Raw genomic sequence first — 14,846 nt, forward strand, 5'->3', positions numbered from 1 at the left:
CTTTCAAAAATAATTAGTTGTTGTTGAAAACAAATAGTTGTTGAAGAAATTGGAGCAAATAATGATATAATTAATACAACTCTCTGATTCTCTTTGAACAGTTAAGACACATTGGTACCTACCTACAATTACCCTTTCAAATATTATGCTGTTAATTTGCTGTAATATTTTGATATGTTAATAAAACCAACATTAGTTTGACATTAGTGTGAGTGAAAGTCAGAAATGATAGACGGTTTGCACACTGCTTGCGTAAAATGATATTTCAATGAAAGAGAAAGATTGGAGGAGGTCACAATTTTTATTCAGAAATGTGAAGGGATAATAAAATAAAACACCAGTAAGTAGTGATGTACATTTCCATTGTGTAGGTATTTAATTCAATGTATTATGGTCCGCAGTAGTTATGTGACCCATTAGTTTAACTGTTGATTGCATACATCTTGCATGGCACGGAACAAGTGACCAATTAGAACAGCTGTTGTACACTGATCTTATAGATGGAAATCCTCCCTTGTCCCCCACACATCGTGCTTCTGTCACCAGGACATGGGGCGTTGCATTCACTGTCGGGTTTCTTCTTGTACTTATTTTTGATGGCACGGCCACAGAAGCATTATATAAAATCTACCAAGTTACCAAAACCCAACACCTGATCAATTTCTCCTCATACGATACGCCAATTCTTATCCAGAAACCCCATGTCCTCCCATATGGCGTAGTGATCAGGATTGTGACAATGAAATATGTGCATCAATAGTATGTGCATCGCTTCTACAGAACATACTAAACATGCATCCCTTAATATCATGGGAATCTGTACTGATACATGGTGTTCTTGCAACCCTAATTTGGGCGATCTCTAGCTTCCCACTGGTAGAATGTTCCAACTCAAACCACCAGTATCTTGCCGCAGAGTGACATCATATTGGCTCTGTTACCATTTTAACTTAACACGAAGAATAATAACTACTGTTTACCAATGTTTGAGCTTTAAAGACGTTTTAAGTCTCGTGTTGCAGACGGTAGCTCACAAATATTTGTTTTAGTTAGACATAAGCCTTCTTTATCATGTCAGATTTAAATTTAAATATAAACAGGCTGCCACTCTGCAGTATTGGTATCTTGCTATGTACCTTTCCTCGACCAATGTGTTCGTCCTTCGCCAAGTATTTACATGGAGTTTGGGAAGAAACCTAGCTACATTTGAAAATCAGCAAGTGAGTTTATCTGCTTTTAAACTTTAACACTTGTGTTTCTTTCTGTTGCATTTGAATGTTTGTACTTTTGTTTATTATTTTAAAAAAATATATATACTATTATCAATTTCAATATTTTCTACCTCAGTTCCAAAGTAGATGTAGTTCAGTCCGTGGCAGTGAAGCTTGCACGTTTCAGTTGTCAGGAATGTTCCGTCCACCATTTCGCCGTGTGGAAGTACACGACTCATGTCTTCGTCTTTGTCTTTGTCATCGGTGTAACACCCAACGTACGTGTATGGAACTGTTCGAGTAGATAAATAATAATGATCAGTAGGGGACATAAAATATAATTTGAACAGGTTAGCCAAATGTAATTGGTTATGAAATACATGCAAATTAAATGTTATAAGAGAAAAAGGTTGCTCACGACCAAGCATGATGAACATGTGAAAATTAAAGGAATTTACTAAATATTAACGGTAGAATGGTATGGTCCCTGTGTAAATCATATGCACAAATAGAAATTGTTTGCGATCACTGAACAAGTATATTATATAGACACTGCTTACTAAATGCGACACAGAAAATATTAACGTCTAACACGGCAATAAGTTGTTATGATGATGGATTCTCCTATATGTAGTTTGAACATATATATTTTTTATCAGTAAAAGAAATCCGAGTACTTGTAGCTGTAAACCCGAGACGTGTCGCACTACACCTACCATTTGCATGATTAACAGTGGCAGGACATGGCGTGGTAGTAGTCGTAGTTGGTAGAGTCGTGGGTATGGTTGTGGTAGGCGATGGAGTCGTCGTGGTAGTGGCTAATGATGGAGTGGTGGTGGTAGTGGCTGGTGATGGAGTCGTGGTGGTAGTGGTAGGTGGTGGAGTAGTGGCGGTAGTGGCTGGTGATGGAGTCGTGGTGGTAACGGGAGGTGTTGGAGTCGTGGTGGTAGTGGCTGGTGATGGAGTCGTGGTGGTAGTGGAAGGTGATGAAGTCGTGGTGGTAGTGGGAGGTGGTGGAGTCGTGGGGGTAGTGGAAGGTGATGGAGTCGTGGTGGTACTGGGAGGTGATGGAGTCGTGGTGGTAGTGGAAGGTGATGGAGTTGTGGTGGTAGTGGGAGGTGATGGAGTCGTGGTGGGAGTGGTAGGTGATGGAGTCGTGGTGGTAGAGTGAAGTGGTGGAGTCCTGGTGGTTGTGGTCTGTGGTGGAGTCGTGTTGGTGGTAGTGGAAGCAGGTCGCGTCGTGGACAATATGGTAGTAGTGGTTGTGGTTGTGGTGGAAGATGATGAAGTCGTGGTGGTAGTGGAAGGTGATGGAGTCGTGGTGGTAGTGGGAGGTGATGGAGTTGTGGTGGTAGAGTGAAGTGGTGGAGTCCTGGTGGTTGTGGTCTGTGGTGGAGTCGTGTTGGTGGTAGTGGAAGCAGGTCGCGTCGTGGACAATGTGGTAGTAGTGGTTGTGGTGGTTGTGGTAGTGGCGGCTGTTAATGCCACACACACGTATTTAGTCCCTGCTTCAACTGGCACACAAACCTCGTTCTCTTTACACGGACGGCCGCGACACACCATCCCCTGGAACTCTTTCTGCCAACACATATGAAAAAAATCCGATTACAGTTTCTACTCTGAATATTGGATTTCATTAGGACATACATACAGGATGCTATGATATTTTTGAGTGAAAAGCTCACATGGATCTTTTCAAAAACCTGTTCTAAATGTAGAAAAAAATGAAACACAGGTTAGATACGTGGATACATGAAGTCTTTTTAAGTGTCCCCCAATATCGTATTGCTGAAATATTACTTGAAGCAGCATTAAACCCAAATCATTCCAAACTAGTTTTTAAGGGTAGTGATAACAGTAATCGTTGAGTATAGCAACACGAATGAACCTGCTAAATTCTAAATCTGTCTATCTCGAAATGTATCCTTCTGTGGAGTACTCCCGTATATATATGTGTCTCTTGTTTCCAGTTCATCATTCTCCTATTACCCAGGATGTGCATCATTTGGCCACAATGGCCGCAAACAATTATTTCGTATATTATTTGTAAGGGTGTGGTTGTGGGCAAGTGGTGAGGTTGCAGGGTAAAAGGTGAACTTTGCGAAATGGTTGAGGTTGTCGAGATGGTGAAAAGTTTTGAGATTGCGTGAGATTTTCGGCAAGGGGTGACGATGTGGGCTTGTTTTGGGGAGGGGCTGAGGTTGTTGGGAACGGGGCGTGGTTTTGCGAAAGAGCTGAGGTTGTGAGAAGTGGTGATGTTGGGCAAGGGGTATGCTTGTTGGGAATGAGTGCTGTTGTATGCGGTTGTGTGAAAGCTTGCGGCTTTTGTGAAATAAATGAGGTTGTGCGAATGAGGTATAATTGTGAACATGGACACAACTTTGTGTGAAATCGAGCGATTATGTCAGAGTGGTGCAGTGGAAGGGTGAAGATTTATTGAGTGGTGTTTGGTTGTGAGGAGAACATATGCAGTTGTGTGGAGGGGGCGTGGTTGAGCAAGAGGTGGTGCTGTGAGAAAGGGGTAAGGTTGTGGGAAAGGGGCGCTGTTGTGAAAAAGCTCTGCGGTACTAGCAATATTCAAGCAAGGTCACGGCGGGGGACACATGAAATGGGTTTCGCACATTGTCGGAAATCGATCCTGGGCCTTCGGCGCAACGAGCGAACGCTTTAACCACTAGGCTAGGGGTTACATTCTGGGGAAAGTGTGATGGTTGTGAACAAGAGGCGTGAAAGGTCAACTCTCATATTCTGAAACATGCTTCATGTTAATGTAGTACCGAACAGTATTTGAGAATTGACTGTATTTGTTTGGACGTACTGAGATATATTATTCGAGGGCTGGTTGAAAAGTTCTAAGCCTAAGTGGGATATCTCAATGGGATTGACACAAACTTTTGCCACCAACAAGTACAATCATTTAATGAATCATAGGCATAAGAACTGCAACTGTAGTGTTATTATTGTCTTTGTACCAGGCCATCTTGTGACCCTACCCATTGAAATCAACAGAAATGGACAAAACTGGCTATAGGGCAGTCATCAAGTACTTGCAACTGAAAGGGCTAACTCCGACACAGATACATGATGACATATCTCCATTTTAGGGGATGATGCCCCTTCCTTTTCCACTGTAAAGAAGTGGGCTGCGGAATTCAAGCGTGGCGAGAGAGCCTTGACGATGACCCGCGTCCAGGAAGGCCTTCAACAGCAACCATTGCTGAAAACATTATTCGGGTGCATGACATGGTGATGGCTGATCGACGATTGACCACTCGACATATTGCCAGTGTTGTGGGCATCTCACATGAGAGGGTTGAGCATATTATCACCAACGAGTTGGGAATGACAAAGGTTTCTGCAAGATGGGTGCCAAAGCTCTTGACAGCGGATCAGAAACGTGTCACATTCCTGACGTCCCGTGACAATTTATGCCGTTTGGAAGCAGATCCCGATGATTTTTTTGCCCAATTTGTAACCATGGATGAAACCTGGATTCATCACTTTCAACCAGAAACCAAAATTCAGTCTAAACAATGGAAACATCCGGATTCACCAGCCCCCCAAAAAGCCAAGTCGGTTCCTTCTGCCGGAAAGGTGATGGCTTCAGTCTTTTAGGATTCCAAGGGTATTCTGCTGATTGACTATCTTGAAAAAGGCCAGACTACCAATGGAAGATAGTATGCTGACCTACTGAGATAGTTGCGTGAAGCTATCAAAGCCATGCGACGGGGAATGCTCACTAAAGGAGTCCTGTTCCACCAAGACAATGCTCCTGTTCAAAAATCGGTGGTTGCCATGTCAGCGATCCATGATTGTGGATTCGAACTCATTGACCATCCCCCTTATTCACCCGATTCAAGTAATGATGACGTCATTTCCGCTGTAAATGACTTTTTAGCTGAAGAAAATGTCCTGTTGACCGGCATCCAGGCCTTGCAGCAACGTTGGCAGAAAAGGGTAAACCTGGAAGGGAACTATGTGGAAAAATAAATGAAAACCATCGACTTGGTACGGGTCTTTAACAGTTAGGGTTAGAACTTTTCAGCCAGCCCTCGTACCTCAATGAAGAACATGATCTACACAAACGTAGCTTGCTTTTTTATTGACATGTACAGTATATACAACTTTATGATTACAACTGCACGCATACAAATAAAGACTTTTGTGTCCTGTGTTTACCAACACCAATTCTCAAAGACAAAGGGGGGTGGGATTTTAGTCCCAGCTGAATACATCTATAATGATTTGTCTGTGCCCTTTACATGGGTGAAGAAAGTAACCTGACATTAATCTGTGACTCGGGTAAGAAAGTGCATGTCAAACTATGAGAAAAACACACGAGAAAGACAATATAAAGCTTATACACTTTACATTTCCACAGAAGTAGAGTCTTATTTCTACGTGATCTAAGTGGACTACCATCGAGGAGGAACATTGTTTTCATTCCGTAAGGTGTGGTGGATGATTAATTCAAGATTGGAAATACCTTTGTTTTCCGATTCATATTCATATTTGTGTATTGTTACAAAAGGGAACAACAAAGTCCCAACACATTCAGTACAATAAAATCCAGAATGGGTTTGTAATTACTCACCTGTTTAATGAAGATAACAATACACTTCTTTTTTTATTATACAAATAGGAGACTATGCTATAATCACAATGTAAAGATTTTCATCGTATATATGTTACTATGTTACTTAACTTACCAAATACTTTGCATGGGGCATCATCTCTGTCTCTGTGTCTCCTTGTGTGTGCAGGTGGCAGCTTCTTGTGACAGCATCCCAGGTGTAGGAGCCACACCTCGTTGTGTATGCACACAGAGAATCACATACCAGCGAGGAAGGCACCACCCTGGTAAGGAACACATCCTCGCCTCTACATGTGGCGTGGCTACATATAGTGTAGACTGTAACTACCTCAAATACAAACATGTACATAGTTAAGGGTACTGTTAGATTGTACTTACTCCGAAACAGAGGTCGACCAGTGACTAACATGCAAACAGTAATGTATAGCTTAATGTATCAAGCCGTGGGGAAGTAACGTGCACATTAATATTGATAGTGAAGTTCTGCAAGTGCTAACGTAAGGATTAACAACTTATTGATTGATTTTCTATAAGTGAGGGACGGCGGTTTTCTTTTGGGTAGAGCATAAACAAAGTAAGGAAAATGATTAGAATGTTTGAGATTGAACACATATAATCCTACACACACAAAGAGGAAGACAATGTTTCTTACTAGGTCCAACAACAACCTCCCGTTGTATCCATCCTACACATGTTCACGTATATTTCATTCCATCCTAAACATGGTCACATGTATCTCACTCCATCCTACAAATGGTCACGTGAACAGCCGTGTAGGATAGATCTTCTGCATCCGATGCTTGCTGTAAAAGGCGACTATGCTTGTCGTAAGAGGCGACTAACGGGATCGGGTGATCAGGCTCGCTGACATGGTTGATGCATGTCATCGATCCCAAATGCGTGGATCGATGCTCATGATATCAATCACTGGATTGTCTGGTTCAGATTTGATTAATTACAGACCGCCGTCATATAGACGGAATATTATTGAGTGCGGCGTTCAACAACAACGAAACCAACAAAACAAACATGGTCACGTCTCTCATCCCATCCTAAACATGTCCATACATATCTCACTCCATCCTACACATGATCACGTCACTCAACCCGTCCTAAACATGTCCACATATATTTCACTCCACCCTACACATGGTCACATATATCTCACTCCATTCTAAACATGTCCACATATATTTACCTCAACCTTCCACACAGTCACATATATCTCAATCCATCCTACACATGGTCACGTCTCTCATCCCATCCCAAACATGTCCATATATATTTCACTCCACCTTACACATGGTCACATTTATTGAATTCCACCCTGCACATGGTCACATATATCTCCCTCCCTCCTTCACAAGGTCTAATATATTTAATTCCTCTATACATTTGGTCACGCCACCCATCCTGTCCTAACCATATATCTCACTCCATCCTACACATGGTCACATGTATCTCACTCCATCCGCCACATGATCAAATATATCTCACTCCATCCTACTATAGTCGCATATGTTTCATTCAACCTTACACATGGTCACATATATTTAATCCCTGCCTACACATGGTCACATATATTTAATCCCACCCTACACATGGTCACATATATTTAATCCCACCCTACACACGCTCACATATATCTCACTCAATCCTACAAATGGTCACGTCACTCATTCCGTTCTTAATAAGCATGTTCACATCTGTCTCACTCACACCCTCCTACACATGGTCACATATATCTCACTCCATCCTACACATGGTCACGTCTCTCATCCCATCCCAAACATGTTCATATATATTTCACCTTACACATGGTCACATATATATAATTCCACCCTGCAGATGGTCACATAAATCTCACTACATCCACCATACATATTCCACCATACATATGGTCACGTCACTCATCCCGTACTAACCATATATCTCACTCCCTACACATGGTCACATCTATCTCACGCTATCCTCACGTCACTCATCCCGTACTAACCATATATCTCACTCCCTACACATGGTCACATCTATCTCACGCTATCCTACACATGGTCACTTATATCTAACTCCATCCGCCACATGGTCAAATATATCTCACTCCATTCTACACATGGTCGCATATGTTTGACTCCACCCTACACATGGTCACATATATTTAATCCCTGCCTACACATGGTCACATATATTTAATCCCACCCTACACATGGTCACATATATTTCATCCCACCCTACACATGGTCACATATATTTAATCCCACCCTACACATGGTCACATATATTTCATCCCACCCTACACATGGTCACATATATTTAATCCCACCCTTCACATGGTCACATATATTTAATCCCACCCTACACACGCTCACATATATCTCACTCAATCCTACAAATGGTCACCTCACTCATCCCGTTCTAAACATATATCTCACTCCATCCTACACATATGTTCACATATATCTAATTCCACCCTACAGATGGTCACATATGTTGAATTCCACCCTACACATGGTCACATATATTTAATTCCACCCTACACATGGTCACATATCTTTAATCCCTGCCTACACATGGTCACATATATTTAACCCCACCCTACACATGGTCACATATATTTAATTCCACCCTACACATGGTCACATATATTTAATCTCACCCTAAACATGCTCACATTTATTTAATCCCACCCTTCACATGGTCACATATATTTAATTCCACCCTACACATGGTCACATATATTTAATCCCTGCATACAGATGGTCACATATATTTAATTCCACCCTACACATGGTCACATATATTTAATCCCTTCCTACAGATGGTCACATATATTTAATCCCACCCTACACATGGTCACATATATTTAATTCCACCCTACACATGGTCACACGTGCTCTAAACTTGATTAAGGCTCCATCGTCTACGGTGGAGCATGTAAAAGCAATTTGAAGAAAACCTAGATTCTATTCATCATCAGGGCCTGAGGCTTTGCCTTGGAGCCTTTAGAACTTCTCCAATTTATAGTTTGTATGTGGAGGCTGATGAGCCTTCACATAAACAACGTCGTGTTAAATTATCTTTGCAATATATTTATAACAGCCTATGACTGTTTTTAGCACCTCTCTACGAAAACCTGTATACCTAAATGGATCGCCTTTATTGTGTGCATGGTTTCGCATGCTTTCAATCATTGATTTCCTATTCCGGACTTGACTATTTACAAGCCGCTTTGACATTTTTAAGCATTTGACATTGACATGATAATAAGGTAACTGTAACATGCATGACCCAAATAAGTTAAGTATGTATTGTGTAAGTAAATTACCTCCAGTTCTCAGTCGAAGTATTTACCTAAAACTCCATGTCCGTTTAAACATGAATTTTACGAAAGCCTAAATTTGAAGCAATTGCACTGTTCTGATACATGGTTTTGGGGGCGCCTCGATGGTTGGAGTACTTACATGTATGAAAGATATGTCTCAAAACACCAGCATTTTCACCGTAGGTAACCATCGTTACCAGGTATCCCACCCTAACAGTTTTTATCAAGTTAAATAATGTTCGAAGGTTCATAAGCTGCACAAGCCTATGCACTGTGAGTGGTGGAGAACATTGTAACACATTATATACATTGTAAACATCAGTCTAGTGTGTCACCGAGCGATCTAAAAGTCAAGCACTTGTTAAGGTTTATACAAGTCATATGATTGATGAATAACCAGACAATCAATAAAAAAACAACACATAAAGGTACACAACGGATAAAACCACAAGGACAAAAGTCCTGGTAAACTGTGTAAAGCAAGAACAAAATGTTTACCGCTGACCATTTCGAGGGCTAATCAAGCAAATGCTCATGGACGCTATCAAATTATCAAATATCGTACTGTCTGCAGATCCCTTCAGGCAGAGTGTGTTGTCTGATAGGCTGATGTTGTGTATGATTGTGTTATAGACGCCAATGTAGACAACTGGCATGTTACATTGTGTATGAAAATAGGGTAGACGATAAATGAGTTCTATTGTTATTCACCATTCATACGATAGATTCAGACTGAATATAGATGATTATGAATTGCATCCACACAGAGACATTCTATTTGATAAAAAAGTGTTCTTCTCTGTCGGTAAGAACATTACACGGGGCATCTATTTAACAAAAGACTCAAAACATTTTGAAATTACCAATATATTAGTTTGAAACAATTTGATCTGCAGTTCACAACTGACGCTGCCGTATCATGACAGTGTAGGTGTTTAGGGGATGCTCCAAGATTTGTTTAGGTTGAAAAAATGTTTAAGATCTGTTGCTATCAAATAATCGCGAAATCAACCAACCACGTTATTGAGTCGATGTCTTTTTTCTGATAATAGTATGTGACAGAAAAAGTTTCTGCCGCAAATTGCTTCTCATAAAGATTTGTATCTACGATAACCAGTGTTCCTTTTGCTACAACTGCAGACTGAAAAAAGAATAATCCAGTTGACTTTCATGTCCTTCTGAATTATGCATTTCCAGAATATGTACCCGGCCGCGTCATACCAAAAGACGTTACAAGATGGTACTTGTTGTTACCCTGTCTGTCGCTCGGCATTAAGGGGCCAAAACAAGGACTGGTCGGCTCGGAGTCAGTATACTGTGTCTGAGTGGGATATTCATGTTAAACTGCGGCATGGTATCTCAGTGAGCTAGCACTATAAATCGGCACCAGTCCGGACTAGTAAAAGCAGCCACACACACACACACACACACACACACGTCGCTATATAAGTGCAATAATCTTGGACGCGACGTTAAACCCAATTTCACCTCACCTCAGCTGATAGGATGTAAACAAGAAGTGAGGGGTTGAGTGAGTGAGTGATTGAGTGAGGTTTGTCATACAAACGTCAAAAATAAAAGGTGTACAAAAGAAAGAAAGCAGCTAGCTATGAGTTGTGTCCATGCGGCCGTGAACAAGATATCATTTCTTTATATCCTGGGCATATAAGGGGGAATTATTTGTTTGTAAGCTAATGTTTTGGCCTGGTCTGAAGTTCAGGATAGGTAATGTTAAGGCCTGGTCTCAAAGTCAAGAGTGTTTATGTAATGGCCTTGTCAGTGGCATCTGTATAAATCCTCTCATAAAAAAACACTGGACCAATCAAGCTTGCATTCTTGTTTGCAACAATGATGGTATATTGGTGTATATTATGGCCCAGATATGTTCTGAACTATTTTGTATGTCTGGTTTGTAGTGCAGGTTCATTAAATATCCGTGTTTGTCATTTTCTGAATATTGACCCTGACTGGACATATATACATAGACCAAACCTCACAGTCTCTGAAATGCTCTGTGTACTAAATATAAATTGTCAATGACTTATTGCGATCAAATCATTATAATTTATCAGCCTTAAGTAATGAGATAGGCCACATGTGTTACCAATGACACTGAGGGAGAGTCCTTTGTTATAGAGGATCACTAGCTGTCTTTGTAATGAACGGAGCCGATACTCCTTGACTTCAGAAGAGCAACATGTGTGCAAATGTACCTACAGATTCTTGCAGAACAGCATTAAATCATTATATTTAGAAACGTATTATTTTCAAGTTTACATGAACATGGCTAGGAACGAGACATGTGTCCACGTGTGAAAAGTCCAAAAATATAATGCATGGATATAGTTACTTTACACATGCATTGCTATTTTAATGCCGCCAGAAACATTAATTTCATATTAAGAACATTTTGTCGCTTCCAGTGATACATGTGATATTTATTCAGTCCGTCGTGGTGCAGTGAGTGAGTATGCTTTTAGGCCGTGTTTAGCAATATTCCAGCAATATCACGGCGGGGGACACCAGAAATGTGCTTCACACATTGTACCCATGTCGGGAATCGTACACGGGTCTTTTGCGTGACGAGCGAACGCTTAAACCACTAAGCTTCCCGACCGCCCCCCGACGTGGTGAAGATTAAACAATGGGGATTAAGGAAAACTTCATTGATTTTAGTTTCACTTAAAACTTTCACTATAACCAAAACATAGATAACCAATCAGGGATTGGACTTGTGTATGTATAACAGAATTCACCTACTAGTGCAAATTTTGCTTGTTTTTGATCTGTTGTTAGTAAGCAATGAGTAAATACGTGCATAAATATTGCTAATGTACCTTGATGCATGTTGGAACCTGATAAAGGTGTATTGAAGTAATGTTATCTGGCAGGGGATTATATTGTTAACTTGTTTTGATGCTCTTGGAGAGCAGTGAAATCTGAAATCTTCTTGAACAGATATAGACTAATCCAGCATGGTATTGAACTTTCTAGAAGCTATTTTGGCGATATAAGTAGGCATGATCTTGCCTCTCTCATCTCACATAACATCAAGACCAGACGTTGTATGAAGGTCATCTTTTCACCCTGGATATCCAGCCTAGGCCTATCATGACCACTGTTGCTGTTTGATGAATATTCTTGTGTCGTTCTTATTGTACTTGTGTTGTAATTATTAACTGAATTATATTTCTTTGGTATTGTTTTTGTTTCACACTGAATTCTGTTGCGAATAGGTTTCTTGGTTAACTTATTGGTCCAATTTGAAAGTCGACAAGTAACATAACTTCGGGTCTCATCCAGGATAGAAATATAATATGACACAACATTATTTGTCAAAATTATTGGATAAACCTTTCATTGTCTAATATTGTGTGAAGACAACAGTTTTCAGTGCAGATAAGTTTCTTAGTCAACTTTCTACGGAACAATGCTCACAACGTCTTAACCAGTCTACTCGGCCACAACTTACGAACTTGACCTCAAATCCGGTATGCTTAGGGTCAATGTCAAGAAATGTTGATGACTTAACTGGCCGAGGAGGATATTTTGGCTGTAGATGCTTTGCTTTGAAGCTTAAAGAAAAACTAATGCTTTGGCTTTAAAGAAATTAAATTTTGGAAAATAAATATTGGCTAAAGAAAATGGAAAACTGGAAGTTTCGGATTAAGCGAGATACTGACTCAGAAATATATCTCTCTCAGTAACTCAAAAAGTGATTGATCGTTTGATCTTTCAAGGAAAATTAGACTTACTGCCTGACACATCGATAGGACGTCTAATGATGGCGTAGTAAAGGCTGCAGTTTTAAATTATGAATTTTGAAATAGTTCCTGAAACTTATAGACAAAAGTTAAGGTCTTTCATGAAAAGGGATGGTTCTACTTGAGCTGATTTGCTGGGGATGATTTGCTGATAGATGATGTACTACTAAGGAGGCCAGTGACGATTGTCACAGTTTGAGGCGGTTTGCGTTGCTAGGGGCTTTTAAACAGTGTTTGTCAGCGACCATTGATCTTGATGAGCAGAAAGTGGATCAGTTACACCAGTCTGCTACTTTCGCTAGCTCACAGGGTTAGTTTTGGTCAGTCAGGGTTTACAGACAGGAAAAGGATAGTTCACCCTCTAAAATCAGTTTTAAAATTTCTAAGTCTCGTTCTGAGTATGTTGACAAAAAGTCAAGATATGCTCCAGTTTGTTCCTCGGAGCCTATTTGTAGATATTGCTGTGAGCCAGGTCTTTCAAGTAACTTTCCCATCCCGACATGTTTAAAGCATGGCAAGCATCACTACTCAAGTCGTAGTTGTGTTCTTATGCGAAAAGTGATAACTCAACTCTGCAAAGGTATGGGTGCTAGTTTAATCGTCCGGATTAACGAATAATTGGTAAATGAAGGTATACACAAAGCTTCCAAACGTTAACGTCCCAATATCGCTGTTTCCGGACCATCGGGGTTTAACCGTCTAAATGACAATAGAGAGATATGTTCCTTTAACTTAAGCTGTGCCACAATCATAAAATCAACATTTTAAAGTACAATGCATGGTGCCTGGTTATTAATTCAGCAATATATTTTTTTTCATTTGAAGTTTACTCGACATACGGCTTTTCAATTGGACGAGAGGTCGGTCATCTGGCCGCGAAATTGACGTTCATAAGTGTATGAACGAAACAAAATGACGTTCAAACGTTGTTCACGAGATCGTGTTTATGAAATGACGTAAACACTGACGGACTACTTCCACATTCCTGTGGAAACACCTGGGAATTCCCGAGCACGAATACATACACAGGAATAATTCTAGGATGGGGCCTGGTTCTTTTAGCCCCTCAATGTGAAAAAAGCCCACATTTTCAAATGCAATGGGACATTTTAAAATTGTGCTTTATGGGGGAACCTCTGGAATATTTTTTTTTTTTCACAGAAAGGTCCCATGTCAGAAAATTCCTAGCGTGAATCCTACATAAAGAAGCGTTCTTTCGGATCATTTATACCCTTTTATCTTGAACTCAGCGTTTAAGTATACATTGAGAAATGTCAGAGTTTGATTGCACGATCGTTCACGAATATCCTCGCTTCGACCCATCCTGGTGAACAAAACGACGAAATGCACATCCAAACGACTCGATCCGTGTCCAGGCTGACAGTGACAGTCTACAGAAATCTATGAGTTTACCTTAGTGTCTGTTTGTCACTGGCATCTTTAATCACCTTTCAATGATCGGCCAAATGATCAATGCTGACTAAAACATGTAACCGCCATAGTTTCATGAGCAACTCCCGAAATCCCTCCGTCACGTTTATCGTGGCGGCCATTTTGATGTCTTGTACTTGATGTAAATGTATTACGACGCGCTGTCATCGTGACTGACTTACTGAGGTAGTTATTAACTGACCTTTTTCATCTAATGGTGATATTATTTGAGTTCATGTGTTGCGTAAGAGGTTTATTAAGAGCAAGTTGTGCATCCATACGTTCATGTCACCTCATGTTTTAAGGAACTATCTTATTCCGCGATATAGCTGGTTGTTGTATGGCTGTCAGTGTAAACATGAAGTCACACGTACCAAAATAAATTGTGTATAGATCTCGGCAGACATTCTTTGAGGTACGAAATTGTGATAACAAATCAGATCGAGTGCCAAACTTTTTTATTCCGTGATATAGCTAGTTGTTGTCTGGCTGTCGGTGTAAATATGAAGTCTTTGGGTATAGATCTT

The 14,846-nt window shown here is 40.4% G+C and overlaps 1 protein-coding gene across 1 annotated transcript; it reads right to left on the reverse strand.

The window, feature by feature from the left end:
• Positions 1–469: 469 nt before the first annotated feature.
• LOC139457041 (mucin-2-like) lies at positions 470–6,154 on the reverse strand. The gene is made up of 4 exons (XM_071238485.1): positions 5,921–6,154; positions 1,928–2,789; positions 1,333–1,503; positions 470–618 (listed from the first exon to the last, which is right to left on the reverse strand). The coding sequence occupies exons 1-4, from the start codon at positions 6,152–6,154 to the stop codon at positions 470–472; spliced, it is 1,416 nt and encodes a 471-aa protein (XP_071094586.1).
• Positions 6,155–14,846: the final 8,692 nt, after the last annotated feature.

The sequence above is a fragment of the Haliotis cracherodii genome, unplaced genomic scaffold, assembly GCF_022045235.1.
Source record: "Haliotis cracherodii isolate W230 unplaced genomic scaffold, xgHalCrac1.p SCAF_12, whole genome shotgun sequence".
In the NCBI taxonomy this organism is placed as follows: domain Eukaryota; kingdom Metazoa; phylum Mollusca; class Gastropoda; order Lepetellida; family Haliotidae; genus Haliotis; species Haliotis cracherodii.

Coding starts and splice junctions, on each gene's coding strand:
- LOC139457041 (XM_071238485.1), bottom strand. CDS start 6,154: ATGTACATGTTTGTATTTGAGGTAGTTACAGTCTACACTATATGTAGC. Junction 2,790..5,920: donor TGCCCCATGCAAAGTATTTG/GTAAGTTAAGTA, acceptor ATGTGTTGGCAG/AAAGAGTTCCAGGGGATGGT. Junction 619..1,332: donor TGGAACTGAGGTAGAAAATA/TTGAAATTGATA, acceptor TAGATTTTATAT/AATGCTTCTGTGGCCGTGCC.